The sequence below is a fragment of the Leptonychotes weddellii genome, chromosome 9 (genome assembly GCF_054177405.1).
Source record: "Leptonychotes weddellii isolate Sample4059 chromosome 9, ASM5417740v2, whole genome shotgun sequence".
Taxonomy (NCBI): Eukaryota; Metazoa; Chordata; class Mammalia; order Carnivora; family Phocidae; genus Leptonychotes; species Leptonychotes weddellii.
In genome coordinates, this window is record NC_138377.1 from 71,733,952 (window position 1) to 71,761,435 (window position 27,484).

At 34.6% G+C, this 27,484-nt stretch overlaps 1 protein-coding gene across 3 annotated transcripts in view; it reads left to right on the forward strand.

The window, feature by feature from the left end:
* Positions 1 to 27,484, forward strand: part of SPRED1 (sprouty related EVH1 domain containing 1) — a 121,053-nt gene that overhangs the window by 51,115 nt on the left and 42,454 nt on the right. Inside the window, exons 1-3 of one of the 3 annotated variants that reach the window (XM_081830872.1) lie at positions 5,143 to 7,790; positions 8,008 to 8,182; positions 26,026 to 26,194. In XM_081830872.1, the coding sequence (XP_081686998.1) occupies positions 7,735 to 7,790; positions 8,008 to 8,182; positions 26,026 to 26,194 (400 nt within the window). In that variant the 5' untranslated portion in view covers positions 5,143 to 7,734. Of the gene's footprint in view, positions 1 to 5,142; positions 7,791 to 8,007; positions 8,183 to 26,025; positions 26,195 to 27,484 lie in introns of those variants that run through there. The other 2 variants (XM_081830870.1, XM_081830871.1) reach the window with 2 other exon arrangements.

A 27,484-nucleotide genomic window follows, 5' to 3' on the forward strand; every position in this document is an offset into this window, starting at 1 on the left:
TAGAAAACTAATAGATATGTGCTGCATCTTTTTTTTCCCTCAATTTGTCACTCCTTTTTTACTATATTGTGTGTGGTGTTTTTGCTATACAGGAATGTATTTCGTATAGTTGAATTTGTCCCTTTATTTTTTAATGGCCTCTGGATCTTAGCCCTTTCCTATTGTAAGATTATTTTAAAACTACTATATTTCATTCTAATGCTTTTATCTCATTATGAACTCTGGTATTAATATTGGTTCCCTGTCTTCTACGTTCTGGTCTCTTTTTGACAATGAATATTTTTATAGTTCAGCTCTTCTAACATACACCAAGAGTACTTCCAAAGATGAAATCCTGTCATCAGTGCTGGTAATTAAGGAATCGGGGGAATTGACAATAGTGGGTCCAGAAGGTATAGGACATACAAAGTTGTTAGAGTTTTAAACTACTTTCATAGGTTGATGATATTGTCTAGCAGAACCTAGAACTGTTGACTCTAAAGGGATAGTTTGTGAGTACCTCTTTATTTATCCTTTTTAGATTTTAGTTTTATTTCTCCTTCTTCTGGAAGACTTCCCAGATGCCTATGACTTGGTTAGAAGTGCTTCCATCATGTAAGCAGTATGTGGAAGAGTTAGAGAACTGATATTTGATACTCAGCTGTGGCTAACAATTCTTACTGAAAGTAAAAAGCTATCTCCTGGGTTTATTATACAAAACCGTCATAAATACAGAATGAGATAAATTTAGACAATTTCACAATGCAGATATTATAACATAAAGTTGATTTAATATATGAAGGCATTATAATAGTAACATTTATTGGGCACCAAACTGTGAGCCAGGTAAAATGCTAAGCACTTTACTTGCATTTCCTCATTCACTTTTCAAACACTGCAGTAGATAGTTATTATGCCCATTTACAGACCAGGAGAATGGGGGTACAGAGAGCAAAGTAATTTGCTCAAGTTTATAACTTTTAAATGATGCAACTGCCTTTGGAATCTAGGAAATCTGGCTTGCTGTTAAACACAATGCTATTAATTGCCATGTGATGCTTTGGTGATTACCATGTGGAAAATAATATTTGTTCCAAGTTTAAAGTTGCCAATACAAAACAAGTAATTCAGGACCTCTACCTTTATAATCAAACTCAGTTTTTTATATCCTTATCTGTAAAATGTTGAAATAACCTATCTCATTAGGGTTGATGCAGTCAAGTCCTGTTACTGCTCTTGGTCTTAGAGAGATTTTTAAAAACACAAATCAGAGTATTCTACTCCCTTGGTAGATTGTCACCCTATGGTCTCTTTATTGTGATAAAATAGAGTACTAATCTTGACCATGTATGAAAGACCCGATACAGTAAGATCCAGTAAGTTAACTTAATGTTGTCCTTAAATGTGACGTACTTGTGTCATGCTCCCTCCATGGAATGTCCTTAGTAGCTTTTCTTCCACCTGATATACTTCTGTTCAGAAACCACATCAAATGTGAATTTTAGTCATCTCCTATACTCCCCACTTTGTGTTAACATATCCCACTATTTATATTTCCCACTAAATTATGAGCTTCTAGGAAGAGATCATAACTTTTAAATTTTGTCTTATATGAAGCATATAAATAAATGCTCCCTGGATAAGTGAATAGATGAATGGGTGGTAATGTGGTTATCTTCTGAATATCATCTTTATGTTTTATAGTTGAGAAAATAAGTACTTACACTGTGAAATGCTATATCATTCTTATTTACTTCTATTAAATGCTTCCTTTTTCTCTTATACCCAGTCTCTGTAATAAATAATACTTAATACCTGGATGGGTAATACTTTAAATATACTGTTGAGGACATGGAATGTTTTGTCACTATAAATACCTCCTTATGGAAAAATATAAATCCTTACTGTACTGAACAAATCTTAAGGGATTCTACGTTTTTTTGTTTGTTTCTTTTTAGTATTTTAGCAGTTTTGTTTGATACTGTTGTAGTTAGAAATGGAAAATAGTTATCTTTTCCTCCTGTATGTGGATTGCTTTTGTATCCTCAGGAAGGTTTGCCCTCCTCATCTTTTGTATTAGTTTCCTGTTGCTACTATAACAAATTACTACAAACTTAGTGGCTTAAAATAACACAATTTTGTTATATTGTAGTCTGAAGATTAGACATCCAACTAGATCTTACTGGGCTAAAATCAAGGTAGTGGTAGGACTGCATTCTTTTTGGAGGATCTAGGGAATCCGTTTCCTTGCCTTTTCCAACTTCTGGAGGCCTGCATTCATTGTCTCATGACCCCTTCTTGCATCTTCAAAGCCAAGCAGTATAGCATCTTCAAATCTCTGATTCTGACCTCCTCTTCTGCCTCCTTTTCCCACTTTAACTGATCTTCTGTTAGTTTTCTGGACCATAGTGGACCCTAGATACAAAAAGAAATTAATGAAGGTAGGTCTCAATTCATCAGCACTATGTATAGCAGACTTGGTTGCTGTGCCCAAGGGAAACAGAGAATCATGTGTAGTTGAGAAACAAAGACCAAATTGGATTTAATTTCTGGTCAGTGGTCATGGGCTATAATTCAGTAGATACAGGAATATTTGTTCTGCCAGACATGGTGACTTTAAGGACTTTTTTACTTTCAGAGAAAGTAGAGAATTCTGTGCTGAAATGATTTTAAAAAGATAAGGAAGTTTTATCTTTTAATAGAATGTAAAAGGTTTAAAATAGGTATGTATGAGATCTTACAGAAAGTCACCAGCACAAATCATAAAGGAAAAGAAATACATTTGACCATGGTAAAAGAAAAGCTTTGTTCTTCGAAAGACACTACAAAAATAAAAAAAAGCCACAGATCAGAAGATACTTAAAATTCACATAACTGGCAGAGGATTAGCATTGATAATATAAAGAATTTATGCAAATCAATAGAAGGACAACTCAGTTGAAAATTAGAGATAGTATAGAAAGAATGAAGAGAGCAAGAAGACAGTTGGGTAGATGTATATAATAGGCTTGGTAATAACAGAGCAAGAGTATGATACGAGGGAGAAAAGAAACAGAAAAAAAGGCCATTTTTTAGGCCAAGGACATTTTGCATATTAGACTATTGGGGCTTGTAGAATTTTCTATAACTGTATCCTGATTTGATAGGAAATGTTTTTGCCAACGTGCAAAGTTGAAAATGCAACCGTAATAGGAATTTACCACAAAATACAATAACGTACAGCTTTAGAGTTATTCTGGATTATGTGTAATACAGTACTGCTATTTCAAAAGAAACTACATGGATCAATATAAGAGAGGCAAAATTTATCTTCATGTTTGGTCTTCTTCTTTTACCTTTAACTTTACTTAAGTACCAGTTGAAAATTTTAGAAAATAAAGGTCATGGTGACTAAGAATTTTAGATAATTTTTAGAACACTTGCTTAACCCCATCAATAAGTCCTCCTGGCCCTTCCGCCAAAATAGACCCAAATCAGTTCATTCCTCTTGTGTCCATTATTATCACCCAAGGCCAATCCAACATTACCTCTCACCTGGACTTCTGTATTAGTTTTCTAATTTGCTGACTATAGCTGAAAGGATATATTTGATATAATTGTTCAGATGAGATCAGAGATTAGCAGTTGAGATACGATTTAGATTTTGCATAAAATAAAGGTAACCCAGCTATGTTTTACAATAAGAGCCTCTTCGTTTCATTAGAATAAAAGCTAGGCTGAAAAGTGGTTATTGTGTAGTCCACTACCGTAACAGGGAAGAATAGAGCTTTAGTTTGAACTATTTCAGAAAATTATAGAAGTAGTTACTGTCAGATTTTTTAAGATAAATCACTGAGAACAAGTGCCTTTCAACTAAGTATTAAGTCAGATTTTTTAAGATAAATCACTGAGAACAAGTGCCTTTCAACTAAGTATTAAAGTAGCTCAAGAGGGAAATTGTTGCATTCTTAGCAATAAGAATATATTGTCATCATAAATAGCTGTTGTCTCAGACTAATAGACTAATAGAGTACAAATATGATACACAGAGTAAGATCCAATTTTAACTTTATGATGGCAAGTATTTTTCTTTATTTTCCACATTTACTAGAATGGGCTTCTGTTGTTTACATGATCAGGGAAAAATGTTTATTATTATTTTAAATAGAATAATACAGTTTGGTTCCTTTAAAGTCACTTTTATCTAAGGAGGGGATTACAGGTACAAATTTTATTATGCTGCAAGGCAGATAGGACAGTTTGTAAGAGCTGCCATTAGTCTTCAGGTGAGGTTGCATGTTTTATGCAGAAGAGTTACTACTTTTATTTGGGAAAAGAAAACAATTTGAAGGTAAAGAGATTATAAGAATTAAAAGCACAGGTGAAAAGATTAACCTTGGCAGGAAGGAAGGTCTGTCTTTAAAACAAACAACAAAACCCCATCCCACACATTATTATTTATTGAAAAATTTTATGGTACGTATTCTAGTCTTAGGTCTTAACGTTGGAAGCTGAGTTGTTAAATTATAAACTAACAAAGGCTCTAGTAGGGGCAATACAGATTTATTTACATAAGCTCCTGGAATACTTTAAAGCTTGAAGGATCGGCTTGAAAAGATAAGGGAAACAATGACATATTTGGTATAGATGAAAGCATGAGATTTAAAAAAGTATATAAATTACTGGTCAGCTTTAAAACTTCTTTTATTGTATTAAAGTGAACAGTGAATCAGGCAGCCTTATTACTCTTCTACTAAAGAGATCTTTGTTTTATCTGATTTTTCTAGAAAGGGCAATACGTCTCTTCTAGGTGGCACTTTATAAAGTAGAAAACAAAATAATTGGGTTAGCAAAGAGAATTATGTTAGGGACACTTTTTTGAAAAAATGCATTCATACATTGTTAAGAACATTTTAAAATTTTTACAGTATCTTGAGTAAAGCCAAGACATAGTTAAAATGTAAGTTCTATACTTAAATCACTTTTAATTTATAAATATTAATTATAAAATAATTTTGAAGAAACAGAAATGAAGGGGAAATACCTAACTTCACCATCCTAAAATAACTACTTAGGATTTTTATATATTTTCTAATACTCTTACTTATGGACATTTTTATATCTTTTAAATATAAAATATGCTGAGAAGCATTATACAGTTGTAAATGAGAATTAGTAAAAAGTCAAAGATGAAAAAATAAGAGTCTATATGCCCTAAAGAGGTTAACTACTCTCGTACTCTAAAGTCAAAATATACCCTGAGCTTCTGAATGGGTTATTTTACTCCTTGGGTTTTTAAGTCTTGTAGAACCTAGGATAAAATTCTTAAACTTCCCAGTTTACTTACAGAATTAGGTAAGAAGGAAGAGTCAGGATCTTACAGTAAAATAAATACTTAAATGCTTGTTGGGAACTTGAAGTTTGGTTTTAACCCAAGTTCTACCTTTGTGACTTCACTGAACTTCAAACATATTGACCTTTAAATGAATGAGTTCAGTTCACAGTTAATCTGAATCTAATACGTCTAAGTTATGTGCTGTGCTTCTGGGGTATCCTTAGGTTAAATTCTTGACAAACCAAATGACCTTTGTCTAGTATTGATTCTGTCCCTCCAAGCTGGTTCTCAGTGTAACAAGCTTCCCTGGCTTCTTGGTATACATGTCACGTTTATTTATAATAGAGGTTCCAGCCCATCCTAAGAGTAGGACTCCAATTTGATACTTCCATCAGACCAGCTTTTTATGGTATGCATTCATAGAATACTGACCGGCTCTGAGTTGAAGATTGATAAGAACGGGGCCCAGACAAGAATCAGAGCCTCTGAATAATAAAAAGCTTAGAACAGTAACCTGTAAAGCTGAAGACTTGTAGCACTTCCCTTAAAGAATTAGTTTGATAGTTTGACTCCAATAATAGAGAATTATGGTTGACTTTGTAAATTTTATCTCTTCCCAGGTCCTTCTTGGCTTTGAATTATGAGGATGACTACTACAATTTTAATTCTTTGTTTTAGTAATAATAATTAATACTTACATATTGTTTATTATGTGTCAGGCATTGTTTATGTTTATGAACGGTGCATACAGTAACTATCTCAAGGACACACAACTAATAAGTTGCTGAGTCAGGATCCAACTTGTAAAAATATGACTTTAGACTCCTCACTCGACCATAACACAATGACACTTTAAAAGTATACTAAGCTTTCTGACAAAAGACTTGGGTCAAGAATATATAAAGAACTTCTAAAAAATCAATAATATAAGCATAATAAAAAATGACCAAAGACTTAAAAAGAGGATGGCATATAAATGGCCCATGGGCATATGAAAAGTTGTTCAACACCATGAGTCATCAGGGAAATTGATATTAAAACCATAATGGGTTGCCACTGTAAACTCTCTATAATGAGTAAAATTTAAGACTAGAAACACCAAATATTAGTAGGGATATGGAGCAACTGAAATTATCATGCATTATTGATGGGAATGTATAATGATAAAACCACTTTGGAAAACAGTTTGTTAAATTTCTTTTATAGCTAAACATACTATCCTGTAACCCATCAGTTCCATTCCTCCATATTAAGAGAAATGAAAGCAGTATGTCTACAAAAAGACTTGTACAAGAATATTTATATAACAGCTTTATTCAGAATAGTCAGCAACTAGGAACAATCCAAATGCCCATCAATACAAGAAACAAGTGAATTGTGATGTATTTATTCAGTGAAGGACTAGTTAGCAGTAAAAAAGAGTGAACTAATACAACAATATAATGAGTCAAATAAGTCAGACAAAAAGGGTACAAATGGTGGTTCTGTTTGATTCTATGGGTACTGAAAGCCCGTAACAGTAAAAGCTTATTATTTATTTAGAAACAGAACAGTGGTTACCTATTTGATGGATAGGAGGCTTAAGGGAATTTTCTGGAGTCATGAAAATGTTCCATATCTTGATTATCATGTTGGTTATGCAGATGTGTACATTTGTCAGAATTTGTTGAATTTTATATTTAAGATCAATATGTTATTGTATGTAAAGTATAAATATGTAAAGCAAAAAAAAAAAAAATCAACTAGGGGGAGATTTTAGACAAGCACTAGGACAATAGAAATGACAACTGGCAACCTAACACTTGGAACATGCAAAGACACTAAGTAGCACAGAACTGTTACATAGAACCTCAGTTGATATTCATAGTAACCAAGACAAGTTTAAATTATATTTAATACAATTTTCTAAGAAGTTGTCAAGATATACTACTTTCAGAAAGGATTTCATTAATAATTATTATATTAAAAGTTTGGAACTATAATGCTTAGATGTCAGTAATCTAAAATACTACTTTATGTGACACATTTCTTAGATTTTACGTAAAGAACAGTTGTGGTTAATATTGGGAAATGATTCTGGCTAGAACTAGAATGTGGTCTCTTTAGAGACTGCTAAAAAGAGAGCATGAAAAGTTTCTGTAGATGAATTTGCTTGATAAGTTCTTGAAATAGAACATTTGTCTTTATATGATCTGTGTGATTTAGATTCCCAGTTGTTAGAAGAAATAAAAAATGTGGCTTCTGTACTGTGTTTGTTTCAGCACTTTATAATCTAGAAATGTTAGAAACTTAGAGATGTCATAATTAAATGTGCTAAAATATAGCAGTAATTTGTCCTGATTATATTGCAACAGGTGGACATAAATAAGTTTGATGGTGGCCTATATAATTTGACAATATTTGTCTCTGGGGTCCCTTATAACTTGTTCCATGGCAATCAGATGTGTTTCAACTACTCAAATGATGAATTGAAAAACAAGATCTGCAGTCTTTTGTTGTAAGGTTAGTCTTCAAAATGAAGGTTAACCTTTTAAGTTAGTTTGTGGTTTTTTACCTCTTTCAAGTAGGTTACTTTGTGGACTGTCATGGAAGTAGGAAACATTTTAGTTACCACACATTAACTAATGTGGTCTTTGATTTCTCAAATAAGACTGACAGCTTGGCTGTTTCTTGTTTATAGAAAACCTAATTTCTAATCTTTACATCTGTTTTAGTAATAGTTATGCACGAGTGCGAGCTGTGGTGATGACCCGGGATGACTCAAGTGGTGGATGGTTACCACTTGGAGGGAGTGGACTAAGCTGCGTCACGGTCTTCAAAGTCCCTCACCAGGAAGAGAATGGCTGTGCTGACTTTTTTATCCGTGGAGAGCGACTCAGGGACAAAATGGTAATGAATAATATACCTACTGCTATAATTTTAAGATTCTATAGAATGAATTATCTACTTAAAGTTTGATTAGAATGATTTTTGCCTAGGATCAGTGATTATGTTTCTAAGCTCTTTTAATCTTAAAGACAGTGAAATATGCCTGTTCTTTGCAACTGAGACTCATGAATGTATGTGTTAGAAAGGAGCTACATTTTTTATTAGATATAATTCACGTATAGTCCCCCCAGTTATTAAACCAGGTACAATCTGCCTTTCCTTCTTTCTCACTCTCCCCTAGTGGAGAGTGGTTGACAAACTGTAGTCCACCGGAAATATCCAGGCCTGCCACATGTTTTTGCATGACCCATGAGTTAAAAATGGTTTTTACAGGGCCTCTGGGTGGCTCAGTCGGTAAGTGTCTGCCTTCAGTTCAGGTCATGGTCCCAGGGTCTGGGATGGAGTCCCGCATCGGGCTCCGTGCTCCTTCTCCCTCTGCCTGCCATTCCCCCTCCTTGTGCTTGCTCTTGCTCTCTCTCTCTCTCTGACAAATAAATAAAATCTTAAAAAAAAACAAAAAACTTCTTCAAGTTTTAAAAAAAAGAATGGTGGGGCGCCTGGGTGGCCCAGTCGTTAAGCATCTGCCTTTGGCTCAGGTCATGATCCCGGGGTCCTGGGATCGAGCCCCACATCGGGCTCCCTGCTCCGCGGGAAGCCTTCTCCCTCTCCCACTCCTGCTTGTGTTCTCTCCCTGCTGTGTCTCTCTCTGTCAAATAAATAAATAAAATCTTTAAAAAAATGGTTTTCACACTTTTTAGTGATTGAAAAAAATTGAAGAAGAGTAAATTTTGTGACACATGGAAATTACATAAAATTCAAATTTCAGTGTCCATAAATAAAGTTTTTTGCAACATAGCCTTTCTTTTACATTTTGTCTTTGGCTGCTTTCATACTACAATGACAAGCTGAGTAGTTTCAGTAGAGACCATAAGTATCTGGAACCTTACAGAAAATTTTACTGGCTCCTTCTCTGGAGTCTGTTTTATCAGGTTCTTTCTCTTCATTCTCTATTAATCTAGTTATTCTAGGCTCATAAGACTACCTGGTTGCCAGACTAAGTTTTAACACTACTGTCTTCTACCCAGATGAGTGTTTTCTTCTATCTATGTATTTTAAAATTTGAATCTAAACTTTGGTAATGTTAGATATTTACTCTCTTTTAATTAGTGTGGAAAGCTCTTTTTTATTTGTGAGCCAAAAACCAACTGCAATCAGGATACCTGAAAAGCTGAGTAATGTTAATGTCATTTCTGCATCAAGCAAAAGGAAAGCATACACTTAGAAGCAGAATTAGAATAAAATGCCAAAAATTTCCAAGACTCTTAAAAATAACTAGAATTCCCTTTAAATATGTAATTGGGGACTAGTTTGTAAGCCCATTTAGTTAGCATCCATAATGTTATTTCTACTGAAAATGTGTTTTAAGTTCCAAATAATTCTTTCAATACATGAACATTTTGAATAAGTCTACTTTTAATTCTGGTTTGGTTTCTGGATATTTTTTATTACTGAATTGTTTTAGTAATTTAGAAAGTTGCCCAACTTGTCTGTCCCCCAGTTTCTGCCTCAATTAAATGGAGAGTTACCCTAAATCCTCTTGAAAGCTTTCCAACTCTGTTTTTTGAGTTTATGATTCATTCCTGATAATGTATCTCAATTAACCAGAATGTGGTTTTAGGATTGTAGGAAATCCCAGTTGAAGTCATAAGTGTATATAATAAATTTAACATGTCATCTCTAAAAGTTTGAATATTTAAGGGTGGTTTTGAGTTTGCATAAGATGGTAGATGGCATATACTAACACTTATTTAAATAAGCCTTGTAAACGTCTAAGAAAGAGCCTGTGGTGACCTGTCCTGGAGTTTATGCTTCTTGTCTGAGCTAATAATAATGGGAATGTTGTTGGAGGAGAGGTTGTAGATTTTAGGAACTGAGTGAAATAGTGAAGATTTAAGGCATGTTTTAGCTTCATGAAAATAGGCGAAGAGAAGACAAGTCAAAGATGGAGAAAGAGTTGGAGAAAAAACCTTGCTAGAAAAAGCATAAAAACAAGGAAAAGATGACCTAGATGTGAAGTAGAGAAAAGGAATAATCAGAGTGAAACAGATTATTAGTTACATTAATGAAGGTGGACAGTTTACTTTAGGATAATTAAATATGGGACCAAGTCTGCATTAACTAGGAGTGAAACTGGTCAGAGAAACCTCAGATTGATGGATTAGGTGGTTACTCAGAGTGTGGCTTTGACATAAAGCTAGTGAGAATAAAACGGATTCATAAAGAACACATGAAAACTTACTTCATTATGTCAGGAGTTAATTTGAGCCCATAACCTAATCCTAGGGTAGAGAATCATAATAGACCAACAAGAAAATAGGTTTTTCTGATAGAAGCACTGACCCAGGAATCAGAACATCTGTTGTTTCACCTGACCATTTTGCCTAGAAGAAACTTGTTATTTGTGAAACATGGATGATAAGTGTATCTCTGTGTAGACATAAAAGAAAAATTACTTTCAGTTGGAGGGTTGCCATTTTTCTTGTAGGGATTAGCCTATAGTAAAGAGTTTTAGGTGATGGGGACTTGAGTGATTAAAGGCGGAGGCAGTAATGCATGGATATAAATTGAAAACAGCAAAATCTTATGGAATCTCTAGACAAATGGGACAGGGATATTGAAATAAGCACATTTATTTGGCCCCCTTTCTGGGGTATGCACATCTGATCAAGATAATACTGAAGCAATAACAGAATTGAAGTGTATATCTTTTTCATTATCACTGTATTTTGGGATCATTAATGTCCTTATCTATAGATATGATTTTATTTATTTATTTGACAGAGAGAGACACAGCGAGAGAGGGAACACAAGCAGGGGGAATGGGAGAGGGAGAAGCAGGCTTCCTGCCCAGCAGGGAGCCCGATGTGGGGCTCGATCCCAGGACCCTGGGATCATGACCTGAGCCAAAGGCAGACGTTTAACGACTGAGCCACCCAGGCGCCCCTTGATTGGTTTTATTTTAATCCATTTTTCTGGATTCTAGTTTCATGATTTATCTAAAAAAGAAGTAGTACCTTATGACTGTCAAGTCTATAGTTTTACAAAGTTCTTCCCAAGTTGATGGTTTTCTTTAAAATCCTTGGTGAGTAAACTGCAATTAACTGTTATCTCCATGCAATAGTTAATCATGTAAAAGATATTTGGTAAAAACTGTTCTGTACCCATTTTTTATGTGAGTCACATTGTAGAATCATCTACCTTAGATGAATTATAGAAATGAAGTGAAATCCCTTCCTTTCATATCCTCTAAGAAAACTTGTGCCCTTTAAGAAAGGATCGATAATTAGTAATCTGAGAACACTTGTGTAGCTAATAAAGAAATACTAGATAATACTTTAAAGAGTGTGTATAAGTCAGAATACTGGTTAACAGTAGTGAAGAAGAAAGATGGCTTTTCTCAAAGGTAAAAGAAGCACTTTGGTAGAAGACTTTCCAGTCTTTGATTTACAGTTACTTGTACTAAAAATGTCTTGTTACACTTCCCAAAGGGTTATAGTTCACGTTTTTTTTTTTTTACAAGAAAGGGAGCACAGATAAAGAGCAGGCTGACTGGGATTTTTTCAGGAAGGCAGGCTTTTGTGCAATGAGGTCATTCATTCCTTCATTCAGAGGATCAGAAATTATTTCCTATAATGCTTACCTGTAACTTGCCTTTTTTTGTGATGCTTAAACAAGTGGAATTTATTTCTCAGGCTACACTTTCCTACTCTAAATTAGAGCTCCTGAATAGGTCAAAGTTCAGGCTGCTTGCCTCTTGACCACTAGCAGTTCCTCCTCTTTCCAGGTTGCCTTACAATCGTTATTTTTCTAAGCATGCCTGAGGAAAAAGTTGGAATGTTCTGCTCTACATTGACTTTCATACTTTATTGATGATTGAGAAGGAATTCAAAAGAAATATCAGGTTTTGGTGTTGTAGCCCAAGATAATGAAATACTACCTTTCATTAGGTAATAATGACACTTGGGGATGGGTGGAATAGTTTTGACAAGGATGGATTCTCAGAACTGCCTTTTTTTTTTTTTTTTAATTTATATGAATTATAGCCTCCATTTCCTTCTAAATCTTTACAGCCTTGATTTCTCTAGTAAAAGCTAGTGTTACCTTGGATCACATTTTTAAAAATGCTAACTAAAATTTAACTGTTAATTTGGGTAGATAATCTTCACTGTAGAGCTTCACATTTCCCATGATAGAAACTTTCTCTTTTGAATTCAATTTTCACTAGATAAAGTGACCCTTCTCTGTTAATATGACACTCTTACTTTATAGGCATTTTATCGGAGTATTTACCATATGTATAGATTGTATTATTTGACCATTTTAGCTAAATTGCATGTGATATATAAATTTGAACACTGAATTATAATATACCTTTAGAGTCTTTATGAGTACTGAATAAACTATTAATAATATTTAAAATTTTGCTAAAATATTACTAAAAACAGTTTTTAATTATGGAATTCTAAAATAACTATTTAAAATAATTTTATGTAGTAGACAATAAAAAATTTACTAATTTAAAGGTATTATGCCTTTTTTTTTTTTTAAGGTTTTATTTATTTATTTGAAGACAGAGAGAATGAGAGAGACAGAGAGCACATGAGAGGGGGGAGGGTCAGAGGGAGAAGCAGGCTCCCTGCCGAGCAGGGAGCCCGATGCGGGACTCGATCCAGGGACTCCAGGATCATGACCTGAGCCGAAGGCAGTCGCTTAACCAACTGAGCCACCCAGGCGCCCAAAGGTAGTATGCTTTTAAAAGCTTATTATATACTAAGATAACAAGAAATAGGGTAGGCTGTATAGAAAGATAAAGTAGGACTCTTAAAACATCTGGGTTACTTAAAACATTCTGTGGAAACAAGAAAAAGGCACTGTGCTATGTCAAAGCAAAGTTATAGATATCATTATAAGCTTAGAGTGACAAAGTAATATTAAAATGAAGAAAGGAAAAATAAACATTTCAAGTTTTAAGAATTTGCCAGAGATTTAAGGAATTGTTTTTTTGATTAGTAAGTAATTAGGCTGTGGATAAAAATGGTTATAAAAGTTAAAATGCCGGGATGCCTGGATGGCTCAGATGGTTAAGCATCTGCCTTCAGCTCAGGTCACGATCCCAGGGTCCTGGGATCGAGCCCCACATCAGGCTCTGTGCTCAGCAGGGAGCCTGCTTCTCTCTCTCCCTCTGCCTGCCTGTCTGCCTACTTGTGATCTCTCTCTCTCTCTGTCAAATAAATAAAATAATTTTTTTTTAAAAAGTTAAAATGCCTATATGATAATAGTTCTGTTGTTTAAAAAGACACATTTTTAAAATGGGGTTTCTTTCCAGATAGTAGAGCTTAAAACAAAATTAGAGTGTTTGTTTTCTAGGAAGAAAATAAAGTAGTTAAAATATAGCAGTGGCTTTTTTAAAAAATGAAACTTACCCACTCTCCACCATTGGAAACCTTAGAAGATCAGGGATCATCTTTCTGCCTTGGATTAAACTTTATAAAAGTACAGAACAACAATTTTCTGCTTAACCTTTCCCACTGTGCCTCTGTGAATTATTCCATTGTGAACCATCAGTCCTTCTACAGAACTTTTCCTCCACTGAAAATCAATTGCATTAACTAACTTTTTGCTTAGGATTCACCAGCTCTCTCTCTTGAAAGATACTGGTTCTAGTCACCATAATACTGCAAAGTTAGGGGAAAAATGGGAGTGGGAGTAGAGATAGTTCAGCATTTTTATTGTTCCTTACTCCTCTTACAGGATATTACTCTATCACCCATGTATATACATCCCTCTGTTGACACTCTGTACCATTTAGATCCCATCCTCTAGCTTTCATTTTCATCTGTTGACCGTAGCAGTTCCTTCCCATAGCCAGCTTTTCCACATCTGAGCCTCATCATCATTTTTGGCTGCTTTTCTTTGCATAGTCTTGACCTTCTGGTCTTCATTTCAGCAACCTACTTTCCTGGATCTGGTTGTTACTCAAAACTGTTCTATTTGAGGAATTTTACAATTTCCTGTCATTTCTATTTTATTCCCCTTTCCTTGCTCTTAGAGTGTCGTGCTTACTCTATCACTTTGTACTCCAGTTTTCTCCCAATTTCACTAGACTCTTTCTGGCTTCATTATCTTCTATTATTTTCTTTTTTAATCCAATCTAAATTTTTCTTGTCAGTCATTCAAACCACTCTCATTCATATTTCAGTCTCCAGTATGTGATGAGTTTTTGGCTTACCTTGCACTAAAGGAACTTCATTGAATCCTACATTATCAAAAGGGAATACTCCCTTTTTAAAGGTGAGTCTTTCATGTAACAAGTATTTATTGAGTAGCTACTGTGTGCTAGACATTGTTCTATGCACTGGGGATATTTAAATAAACAAGTCGCAGTTTTTAAGACAACATTCTGGTGAGGGACAAAGAAATATTATAATAAATAAACAAAATAATATGCTAGACAGTTCTAAGTGCTAAGGGGAAAAAACAAATCAGGGAAAAAGAGGTAGGGAGTTTTTTGTAGGGAGGTTTGTTAAAACTTTAGATTGGATAACCAAGGAAGGATTTACTGAGAAAAAGTAGGTAACAGTTGAGTAAGATTTCTGTTTGGATAAGACCTTATATTTTAGTTTATATGTTAGGATTTTCAGATCTTGAGTATCCTTAAAGTAGAATTAATCTGTAATTTTGGCTAATATTTTATGCTACACTATGTAAGATCTTGAACTTTTTGTGGACTTGGTGAATGGATTCAAATAGTGCAACAATAATAGTTGTAGACTTAGGAATTAGTGATTCTTCCATTTATTCAAACAAATGTTCTTTGTTTTTGATTCTGTTTTATTCTTTTCATCTGTACATTTCTCCTATCTTGCCTGTGTTACTGCAGACAAGGCTCCTAATATTTTTCATGACCCAGTTTTACCTAACTTTCTCTAGCTTCTGTATTGCTTATTATATTGAATTTTCTACAACCTGGGTCTGATATTTAGTAGTTTCCAAAAATTTCCTTGAGACAATTCTGTTTCCTTATCTCAACACAAAAAACTTATAAGCTGGTCACTACTCTTTTTTTTTTTTTTGTCTTGAATTTATCTGCCTGTTTCCCAAAGCAGTCCTTTCCATGATGTTGCCTTACTGAATTATTCATTCGTGATTCACCAAAAGCATGCATTGAACTTATGGAAATGCCTTCCTCTCTTTTACATTAACTAAATAACTGTAAAGATACCATGTTAAAAGTTTTTGTGGAATAGAGAATGTAGGCAGACAGCTTGCTACTCCTGAGGAAATGATAATGGGAAGGAACAGTTGCCTTTTTATTGTTGCAGGTAAGTCACAGATGGAAAAATAGGAAAACTGAGTTAGAGAAAGAACCTTGGGCAAACCAGTTTTCCTGGGAAGGACTGGAATGGAAGAAATGATAATTAATGACATTCATCTAGTCCGAAATTACCAATTCATTATTATCTTTAGAAAAGATAATAAATTGTACAATTAATGGCTTTTCTGGATAGCCATGAATTTTGTGACTTTTCTCCCAGCAGTTGTTTTACACCAGTTAATTCTTTAATATTGCCAGTATTCCTTGAAGAGAAAAAAACCCTGCCTGTTACCATTTCTATTCTCTTTCTTCTAGAGCCATGCAGTAGCTGTTTCTTGAAAATTAAGATCTGGAATATGTCCCACATTACCTTTCTGGTTGCTTTTATTTTGTCTTTTCAGAAAACTTCAGCTTAACACTTCCTTCAGCACTCTCTTTACTGATTATATTATACTTTCTCTTTAATATTCAATTATTAATTTTAAAGTAATATTTCATTGTTTAATTGATTTATACTGGCTGATTTGGTCTGTCAGGCTCATCCGGACTATCTTGGCTTCATGTTTCTGTTTTATACCTCATTGTGATATATTGCACACCGCTTCCATTACATTCCGACTGCCATTAAACTGTTAATGATAGCTAATAACCTCGCTGATAGCTAAATTAAAGCCCAAATTCTTTGACCCCAAATTATTGACTTTATTAACTTTATAAATATTTCCTCACTACTTTTGCTTTATGAATCTAAATAGAATAGTAGCATGCCTTTAATAGATTAGTTGATTGATATTATTCCTTTAATTAATCAACAGATATTTGAGTGCCTTCTATGTGCTAGACTTTTGAAGTTTATGATATAATACAGTATGATGGTTTGATTTAGACTTCTTATATTAGTCTGCTTGGGCAGCCATAACAAAATGCCACAGATTGGCTGCCTTAAACAGTGGAAATTTATTGTAAAGTCCAAGATCTAGGTGCCAACTGGTTCATTTTCTGATGAGAGCTTTTCTTCCTAGATTTCAGAAGGATGCAATTCAATCCATTACAGTTCCTATTCAGTTCCACTGGTTTGTCTGTTGATTGCTAAGTGAATATTTCACTTTTTAACTACTTTTAGTTTTATGTGGTTTAATAACTGCTAATACTAGTTTTCCACTCATTAGTCGTCCTTACCCTTTTTTATTGGTATATCTTTGCTCACTCAGAACACTAAACAATTTGTCTTTTTTTTTTTTTGGTCATTTCTGGTATCCTTTAAGCTCTTTCATGCAACTTATCTTCCTTTTGTATAGCATTAGCTAGAACTTGAAAATAATGTTAAATATTGATGCTAATGTTGGCTTCTTGTGAATTTAATGGAATTTCTAGTGTTGCAGACACAAGTATGATTTAGCTCTTGCTTTGAGATGTCCTTTATTATAAGAAAGTGTCCTTGGGGTGCCTGGGTGGCTCAGTCGTTAAGCATCTGCCTTCGGCTCAGGTCATGGTCCCAGGATCCTGGGATCGAGCCCCGCATTGGGCTCCCTGCTCCGCGGGAAGCCTGCTTCTCCCTCTCCCACTCCCGCTGCTTGTGTTCCCTCTCTCGCTGTATCTCTCTCTGTCAAGTAAATAAAATCTTTAAAAAAAAAAAAGGAAGTGTCCTTAATGTCTCAGGTTTCCCTACCAGAAGTTGATACTCATTTTTTTTGAAATCTAGTTTTGCAGATGTTCCATAGACTTTTTAATTGATATTTTTATTGTGACAATTATAGATTACTAATTGTTGTTGTAAGGAATAATATGAACAGATCCTGTTACTTTTTACCCAGTTTTCCCATTAGTGACATTTTGTAAAACTATAGTATAATCACAATTAGAATATTTATTCACATTGATACAAACCATCATATTCAGGTTTTCCTACTTTTACTTGTACTTATTTCAGTGTGTATTTAGAACTATACAGTTTTACCATCCACAGAAAAGAATCAAAACCATTCAGTAACCACAAGAATCCTCCCTCCTGTTACTCTTTTATAACCACATCCACCTCCTCCTTGGCCTGGCAACCACTCATCTATTCTCCATTTCTGTAATTTTGTAATTTTAAAAATATTATATATTTAGAATCATAAGTAAGTAACCTTCCAGGATTGACTTTTTTCATTCACTGCTGTTCCCTGAGGGTTCATTCAGGTTGTTGAGTGTATCAATAGTTTGTTCCTTTTTATTACTGGCTAGTATTCTGTGATGTCTTTGTACTAGATTTGTTTAACCATTGACTCACTGAAGGACATGTAGGCTGTTTGCAATTTTGCGCTATTGAAAATAAAACTGCTCTGAACATTCATGTACAAGTTTTTTTTTATGAATCGAAGTTTTATTTCTCTGGAATAAATGGTCAAGAGTGCAATTGTTGAATGTATGATAGTTTTGTAAGAAACTGCCAGACTTTTTCCCAGAGTGGCTGTGCACTGTATTACATTTCCATTAATGGTGTATGAACACTCCAGTTTCTAGGCATTCTTGCCAGCATTTTGTGTAGTTAATATTTTTTATTATAGTCATTCTGATAGGTGTGTAGTGAGAGAATTCATTGTGGTTTTAATTTACATTTCCCTAATGGCTAATGATGTTGAATATCTTTTTATGTGCTTATTTGTACCTATTCAGTGAAAAATCTGTTCAGGTCCTTTACCTATTTTTCTCATTGAATTGTTTTGTTTTGTTTGATGTTGAGTTCTGAGAGTTCTTTATATATTCTAGATACTTGTCCTTTGTTGGGATATGTGCTTTGCAGATATTTTCTCCCAGTCCTTAGTTTTCTTTTTATCTTTTTTTTTTTTTAAGATTTTATTTATTTATTTGACAGAGAGAGAGAGACAGATAGAGAGGGAATACAAGTGGGGGAGTGGGAGAGGGAGAAGCAGGCTTCCCCCAGAGCAGGGAGCCCGATGCGGGGCTTGATCCCAGGACCCTGGGATCATGACCTGAGCCGAAGGCAGATGCTTAACAACTGAGCCACCCAAGCGCCCCTTCTTTTATCTTCTTGATGGAGTCTTGCAGAGCCAAAGTTTTAAATTTTTATGATGTTCAATTTATCAATTTTTTCCTTTCATTGATCATGATTTTGGTGTCAAGTCCAAGAACTCTTTTGTCTTTCCTAAGTCTCAAAGACTTATCTGATTTTTTTTCCTAAAAGTTTTATAGTTTTACATTTACATTTTATATTTAAGTCTTTGGTCAGATTTGAGTTAATTTTTATATATTGTATAATACTGAGGTCTAGGGGTTTTTTTTGTTTTTTTTGCCTATGAATGTCCAGTTTTTCTAGCACCATTCTAAAAGTATCACACATTATATTACTATAGCTATTTTGGAAGCCCTCCCTGTCCTTGTATATAGGGTAGTGATTTCTCCCATTTCACTCTTCTTTCTTAAGATTATTTTCACTATTCTAGGGTCTGTGTCTTTCCATATAAATTTTAGAATAATCTTAACCTATGTCTACAAAAATCCTTACTTGGATTTTGATAGGAGTTGTATTAAACTTATGGGTCAGTTTGGGGAGAATTGACATCTTTACTATGTTGAATATTCTAATTCATGAATGTGGTTTGTCTCTAGTAAGGTCTTTGAATTCTTCCATTAGCATTTTGTGATTTTTAGCATGTAAATCCTATATTTGTTTTGTTAAGTGTATCATTTTTCTTAGGGCATTTGTAAACAGTATTGTGTTTATAATTTTGATTAGTACATGCTCATTGTATAGAGATGTGATTGATTTTTGTATCCTGTTACCTTGCTGAACTATGAGGTTTTTGGATTCCCTGGATTTTTTCAGTGTAGACAATCATGTCATATACAAGTACAAACAGTTGTATTCCTTCCTTTTCAATCTGAATGCCTTTATTTCTTTTTTTCCATTATTGCAGTGACAAGAACTTCCAGTGCTTTGTTCAAGAAGAATGGCATTAGTGTACATCCTTGCCTTGTTCAGATCTTAGTGGAAACACATTCAGTCTTCTACCCTTGAGTAAGATGTTAGCTGCAGGGTTTTTTATAGTGCTCTTTAATGAATTGAGATAATTCTCTATTCCTGACTTGCGGATGTATTTTATCATAAATGGGTGTTCAAATTTGTCAAATGCTTTTTGCAGGCAATTGGTATGATCACATCTTTAGCTTGTTGATATGATAGATTACATTGATTAAGTTTTGAATGTTGACCCAGCCTTGTGGCCTAGAATAAATCCTACTTGGTCATGGTGTATAATCTTTTTATATATCATTGGGTTTGATTTGCTGCTATTTTTTTTTTAAGTTTATTTACTTTTTTTAGTAATCTCTGCACCCAATGTGGGGCTTGAACTCGTGACCCTGAGATCAGGAGTTGCATTCTCTTCCAAATGGGCCAGCCACGTGCCCTGATTTGCTTCTATTTTGTTAAGGAATTTTGTATTTAAGTTATGAGAGGTATTGGTCTGTAGTTTTCTTTTTTGGTATTAGTCTTTGTCTGGTGTTGGTATCAAGGTAATACTGGCCTCATAAAATGAATTGGGGAGTGTTCCTTCTTTTTCTGTTGTCTGGGAGAGAGTGTGTAAAATTGGTGTTAGTTCTTCTTTAAATATTTGGTAGAATTCTCCAGATAAATCATGTCAGTTTAGAGAGATTTCTTTAAAAGCTTTTAATTACAAATTGAATTTCTTTAATGGTTATAGGACTATTCAAGTTTTCTTTTATCTTGATTGAGTTTTGATAATATATGATTTTTAAAGTATTGGTTCATTTCTTCTAAGTTGTCTAATTTATGATTGAAAAGTTGTTCTTAATATATCAATTATACTTCTAAAGGCTGCAAGATCCTTAGTGCTGTCCCTTGTTTTCTTTCCTGAAATTGGTGATTTGTTTGTTCATTTTGAATTTGTCAGTGTTTTCTTTAAACAGCATTTTGTTTCATTGATTTTCTTTCTATTTTCTTTGATGGATTTTTATTTCAATTGATTGGGTTTCTGTTTATTATTATTTTCTTCCTTCTGCTTGCTCTGTTTTTCTTTTTTAGTTTCTTGGGAGGAACTTCAGTTACTGATTTAAGACCTTTTCTCATTCCAATGTCCATAGCCTTCTGAAAGGCTTCAATTCACTGTAATGCAAAGGTTTGGATTTATAAAGTTTAACCTTGTTTATTAAGTTATTCAAATCTTTTATATCCTTTCTCTCCCTCTCTTTCTTTCTTTTTTCTTTGGGGGGGGGTCTAATTTAGCTCAAAGGCTGAAGCTCTCCAACTATCATTATGTTTTTGAATATTCTTGTGTTTCTAAATGGTTTTTGTGTTATATAAATATTGCTGTATAAATTGATTAATAAAGATTCATGGCTGTTAAATCCTCAGATCATTGAGATTGACGCCTTCAGAGTTGTGTGGTCCCCTCCAAATTATACAGACCCAGTAGAGGGTGAAGAGAATTGTTTAAGGTTTTGTTTTAGCTAGCAATTCAGAGATCTAACAGCCTATGGGAGCTTGGGAAAGAGCAAAGCAAGGAAGCAGGGGTTATTGCCTGTGTCCAAGAATTTTATGTTGTTGTTTGTGCGGCCACCAGGAGTTAGAACAGTGTCTTAATTAGAAGTCAGTGACTACAGTTTTCTCCAATTTCTGCTGGTAGTAATCCCTTCTAAATTCTCTGCAGGGGATGGTCTCCTTGATGATGGTCTTTATATCTCTCAGAGGTGCTGAAGGAATCACAGCGTATCTCATTTTCTATTCCCTTATCCACTTTTATTTTTACTTCCTACTGATTCAGTTTTTCTGATGGTTATAGGTCTCCAGTGGTTTTCTGTTTACTTTTCAATCGGTATTGATTAAGTTATAGTTTTTTTTTTTTTTTTCCTAGGATACTGGCTATTTCACTTACGTTTTCAAATTTGGGGGTATAAAATCTTACACTACATTCCTTATTTCTAAAGTTTTGCTGCGCTTTCAGTTTTGTTCCACTTTCATTCCTGATAATGTTTATTTGTACTTTTAAAAAAACTATTTATTTTAGAGAAAGAGTGTGCAGAGGGGAGCGAAGGGCAGGACTGAGGGAAAGAGGGGAATCTTTTTTTTTTTTTTTTAAAGATTTTATTTATTGTTTGACAGAGACACAGTGAGAGAGGGAACACAAGCAAGGGGGAGTGGGAGAGGGAGAAGCAGGCTTTCCGCGGAGCAGGGAGCCCAATGCGGGGCTCGATACCAGAACCCTGGGATCATGACCTGAGCCAAAGGCAGACGCTTAACAACTGAGCCACCCAGGTGCCTCTGGGAGAGAGAATCTTGTGCAGACTCCACACTGAGCATGGAGCCCGAGGTGGGGCTCAATCTCAGGACTCTGAGATCATGACCTGAGCCGAAACCAAGAGTCTGATGCTTAACTGACAGTGCTACCTAGGTGCCCTGTTTATTTTGCATTTATGCCTTTTTTGTTTATCCATTTCATTTCTTTGCAGAGTCAACTTTTAGCAAGAATAGTATAAGATCTCCTGTACATCTTTTACCCAAATACACCAAATTTTTTCCCCAAATATGTCAATTTTTTAACATTTTGCCATGTTGGTTTTGTCATTCTCTCTCCCTCCCCCAGTACGCGCGCGCGCACACACACACACACACACACACACGTTTCTGAACTATTTGAAATAAATTGCATATATTCTGCCTTTTACCTCTTAGTACCTCAGTGTATTTTTCCTAAGAACTAGAATATCTTCTTAGTCACAGTCTAAGTATCCTATTTAGGAAGTTTAACATAATATGGTACTTTAATCTACAGTCCATATTCCAGTTTTTTCAACTGACCTAATAGTGTTCTTATAACATTTTTGTACCTTCCATATGAGATCACATAGCACTTGGATTTCACATGTCTTTATTCTCCTTTAATCTGGAGCAGTTCCTCAGTCTTTCCTTTATGACCTACATATATTTAAAGGGTGCTGGCTCCCTCCCTTCTGTTGTAGCTGAACTGCTGTTATGTGAGAAACACTGCCATTGTTCCTTCTGTTCCTTTTTAAAAATGTCTAAAATCCAACTCAGCTCAGAACATAGCATTAAAGACAAATTTTTATTAATAGATAGTAAAATTATATATTTGATAATAATACAGTTTGATATTTCTTGGTGTCTTTATAAAGGATACTAGCTTTTATATCATCCAGAAAACTAAATGTGAAGCAACTGTTTGAGATACCAATTATTGATTTTGGTTAGAAGTAATCTAATTTGAATTTGGCACTTTTAGTTCAAAAGTGAAATGATTTTTCCTTGGAGTCAAAGATATTTCAGAAAGTTACTAGTGAAAACATTCAAGTCTAGTTACCAACTATACTACTTCTTAGATAATACAATTTGTAAACATGTAATTATCTATTTGTAAGGTAGCAACTATAATAAAGTACATGGTAGTTTGAAAGTACATATTTAATGTTACTCTGCTCTCCCAAATTGTTAGTTGTTATTAATGAAACAAAAATGCACTTGTACCCATTTTTGACTTGGTCTATTTTAAGTACTTCTGGCAAACAGTCCAGTAATTTTATGATGGGAGTTTTGCTCTATATTTCCCAAAATAGCTTGGAATATATCTTCAGAAGTTGCAGTTATTTAGTGACTGTGGCATTTTCCTTTTCCCCTCTCTATAAAATACTCTAGAATTTCTTCCAGAAGAAGGAAAAACACTGGAGGTTGAAATTTTTCACTGCCTTTAGAATCTGTTAACTTTAGCTTCTCAGAATCTATCCATAAGCTCTTTGAGCTCCTGAGTGCTTTTATTTATAATTCAAATTTCTCCTCCTCCTTTATTAAAAAAGTCTCTTCTTATAAATAATGATCTAGTTTTTCGTAGCAATTATTGTATTGTGGATTAGTGGATCACCATTATTACTACTATTTATTGAAGGTTTACTATGTGTCAGTTACAAACCAGTGTTAAAATTTTACTGCTTTTTAAAATACTCATGCACTTACCTTTATTGAGATCTTTATTTCTCCATACAGCTTCAAGTTACTGTCTTGTGTTATTTCATTTCACTTTGTAGGATTTCCTTGAGCTTTTTTTGCAGGGCAGATCTAGTAACATTCTCTCAGCTTTTGTTTATCTGGGAATGTCTTAGTTTCTATGCTACTTTTGAAGGACAGTTTTGCCAGATAAAGGATTCTTGGTTGACTTTTTTTTTCTTTTAGTACTTTGAATATATCTGTCCACTATCTTCTGGCCCCCAAAGTTTCTAAAGATAAATCTGCTAATATTCTTTTTTAGGATCCCTTGAATGTGACGGTTCACGTTTGTCATGTTGCTTTCAAGATTCTCTCTTTGTCTGATGTGTGGCTCTCTTGAATTCATCTTATTTGGAGTTTTTTGAGCTTCTTAGATGTTTATATTGATGTCTTTCATCAAATTTATGAAGTTTTAAACTATTGTTTCTTCATATATATTCTTGGCCCTTTTTCCTTTTCTTTCTGTAGCTCCCACAATATGTGTGTTGATTCTTTTTTTTTTTTTAAGATTTATTTATTTGGGGGGTTGGGGGGGCGCGGGGCAGAGGGGCAGAGGGAGAGGGAGAGAGAATCCCAGGCAGACTCCATGCTGAGAGCAGAGCCTGACACAGGGCTCAATCTCATGACCCTGAGATCACAGAGCCCAAATCAAGAGTCTTATGCTTAACCACCTAAAACACCCAGGCACCCCTATGTTGGTCCTCTTGATGGTGTCCCACGGGTCCCTTAAGCTGTTTGCTTTTCTTTAACTTTTCCTTTTTGTTCTTCAGACTCAGTAATGTCTATTGTCTATTTTCAAGTTCACATATCTTTTTCTGCCTGCTCAAATCTGCTTTTGAATCTCTGTAGTGAATTTTTTGTTTCATTTATTGTGCTTTTCAGCTCCAGAATTTCTTTGTTTCTTTTTAGATTTTCTTTTTTTTAATTTAATTTAATTTATTTATTTATTTTTGATTCAATGTTTTTTTATTATTATGTTATGTTAATCACCATACAGTACATCATGAGTTTTTGATGTAGTGTTCCATGATTCATTATTTGCATCTCTTTATTAATACTTTCATTTTGTTTGTACATTATTTTCTTAACTTTCTCCTTAAGACAGTTTTATGGTTTTTTTAAGCCTTGGTCTAATGGATCTGCCATGCCTTTTTTAGGCACAGTTTCTCTTGATTTTCTTTTTTTCTTACAGTGGGAAAAGGAAAAAAAATGAATTTACTGTTTGTTTGTGTGCCTTGAGCTTTTTTGTTCAACATTGAACATATGAATCTAATTATGTGGTAACTCTGGAAATCAGATTGTCCCCCTTCCGCAAGATTTGCTTTTTTGCTTTTTTTTTTCCTTTAAATTGTTGTAAGTTGTCTCTGTGCTGAGGATCTGCCTGAAGTGTAAATTTAGGTCTTCTCATGTCTTTTTTGAGTATTTCCTTGGGTATGAATAGTAACTTTCTAATTTTCCCCAGGAATGTAATTGTTTTTGAATGTCCTAGTCTTTAATGTCTGGCACCCAAAATGGGAAAAAGTAAAAAATGATAGATAAAAAAGGATGCTGATCCTTTAAATAACCTGGACATCTCTTCCTTCTGTTGAGGAGGGACTTGCAACAGTAAGGGAAGGTATAACAATTATGGCTGTCCTCCTCTTTGTCTGCACCTCTCTGATCAAAGTTAGCCATTGGTAATCAGAGCATAGATCACCGATGTTTGGAGGACAGGGTCCTTTTTACCCACTCTGGCTCCTGTGAGTTGTGTGCGACCTGCTCCAGGAACATGTTGTGCCTAACTCCCTGCCATGGGAGGTGGGTAGCTGCTACTGTACTAATGCTGAGATTGACCAAAATTAACCCCAGTTTACTGTGTTTGTCTTCCCTTGGGAGTTGCAAACCTTCTAACAGACTAAGGAGTTCCAACATAGTTCTTTTTTTTTTTTAAGATTTTATTTATTTATTTGACGGAGAGAGAGAAACAGTGAGAGAGGGAACACAAGTAGGGGGAGTGGGAGAGGGAGAAGCAGGCCCCCTGCTGGGCAGGGAGCCTGATGTGGGGCTCAATCCCAGGACCCTGGGATCATGACCTGAGCCGAAGGCAGACGCCTAATGACTGAGCCACCCAGGCGCCCCCCCAACATAGTTCTATCAGACAGATTCTGCCAGTGTAATTGTTGTCTAGGTAGGGAGAAAGTTTCCTTCTTACTTTGTCATCTTCCCAGAATCCTCTTTTTAATCCCATTTTAAAATTTCTGTATTGAGTGACTTTATGAAGTAGATTAAGTAGCAAGACCTCTATATTAATGGTGGGGGGAAATGCATTTACTGAAATATAATAGCTTTTATTCTCACTTCAATTAGTATTTAAGAGCTACATTAGATTATTTGATACATGTATAGTAATCTTTGGCATTTAACTTTTGGCAGGTGGTTTTGGAATGTATGCTTAAAAAAGACCTCATTTACAATAAGGTCACTCCAACATTTCACCACTGGAAGATTGATGACAAGAAATTTGGCCTTACTTTTCAAAGTCCTGCTGATGCTAGGGCTTTTGATAGAGGCATTCGAAGAGCTATAGAAGATATTTCTCAAGGTAGGTTTTCTTGACTATTTTCTTAATTTGTTTATCATATATAGTAGAGTAGAGTGACTTTAAACAAGTCAGCTTTTGTGATGTGTGTGATTAGCTTTGAAAGCTCACTGTAGGCAAAGATAAAATAATGGGTTTTTTAATGTTTTATATTTGTCACATCATAATATATACCACTTACGTGTATTTTCTTGAACCCATCAATAGCAGCCTTCAGATAATGCAAATAAGTAGGAGCATGAAGAGGGAATGGTCAGAACTTTCAAAATCCTTGTGTGTTGTTGTATCAGTCATATCCTTGTTTTGGTCATAAAAAAGAGAAAATTTCTAATCAAATATAGTTGACCCTTGAACAACATGGGTTTGAACTATGCCAGCCCACTATATGTGGATTCTTTTACAATACAGTACCATAAATATATTTTCTCTTCCTTATGATTTGCTTGGTATAACGTTTTCTTTTCTCTATTTTATTCTAAGAATATAGTACATAATACATATGACAAACAAGGTATGTGTTAACTGTTTATATTATTGGTAATGCTTCAGTCAACAGTGGACTATTATTAGTAGTTAAATGTTTGGGGAATCAAAAGTTGTATGTGGATTTTCAACTTCATTGGGGCGGGGCAGGGGTTGGGGCCCCTAACCCCTGTATTGTTCAAGGTTCAACTGTATTTGGTTATTAGAAGTTTTCTCTTTTTCATATGTAGACTCTATTTTTCCTATGGCAAACCTTTTCTTGAAACTCTTAACTCTACCTGATTTCATTATTGAGGATTGGTAGAGACCACAGCCCCATTTATCTAATCTTTGTCTATTTTGCCAATCTGCTAAGATTATTAACTCTAAAGCTTGCAGGAAAGAAGAATATTTACATGTAAGACTGGTCTCTGCTTAATAAGCAAAAAGAAATCATTTTATTTATTTATTTATTTATTTTTATTTTTTTATTCTTATGTTAATCCCCATACATTACATCATTAGTTTTAGAGGAAGTGTTCCATGATTCATTGTTTGTGCATAACACCCAGTGCTCCATGCAGAATGTGCCCTCCTCAATACCCACCACCAGGCTAACCCATCCTCCTACCCCCCTCCCCTCTAGAACCCTCAGTTTGTTTTTCAGAGCCATTGTCTCTCATGGTTCGTCTACCCCTCCTATTTCCCCCGCTTCATTCTTCCCCTCCCGCTACCTTCTTCTTCTTCTTTTTTTTTCTTAACATATATTGCATTATTTGTCTCAGAGGTACAGATCTGAGATTCAACAGTCTTGCATAATTCACAGCGCTT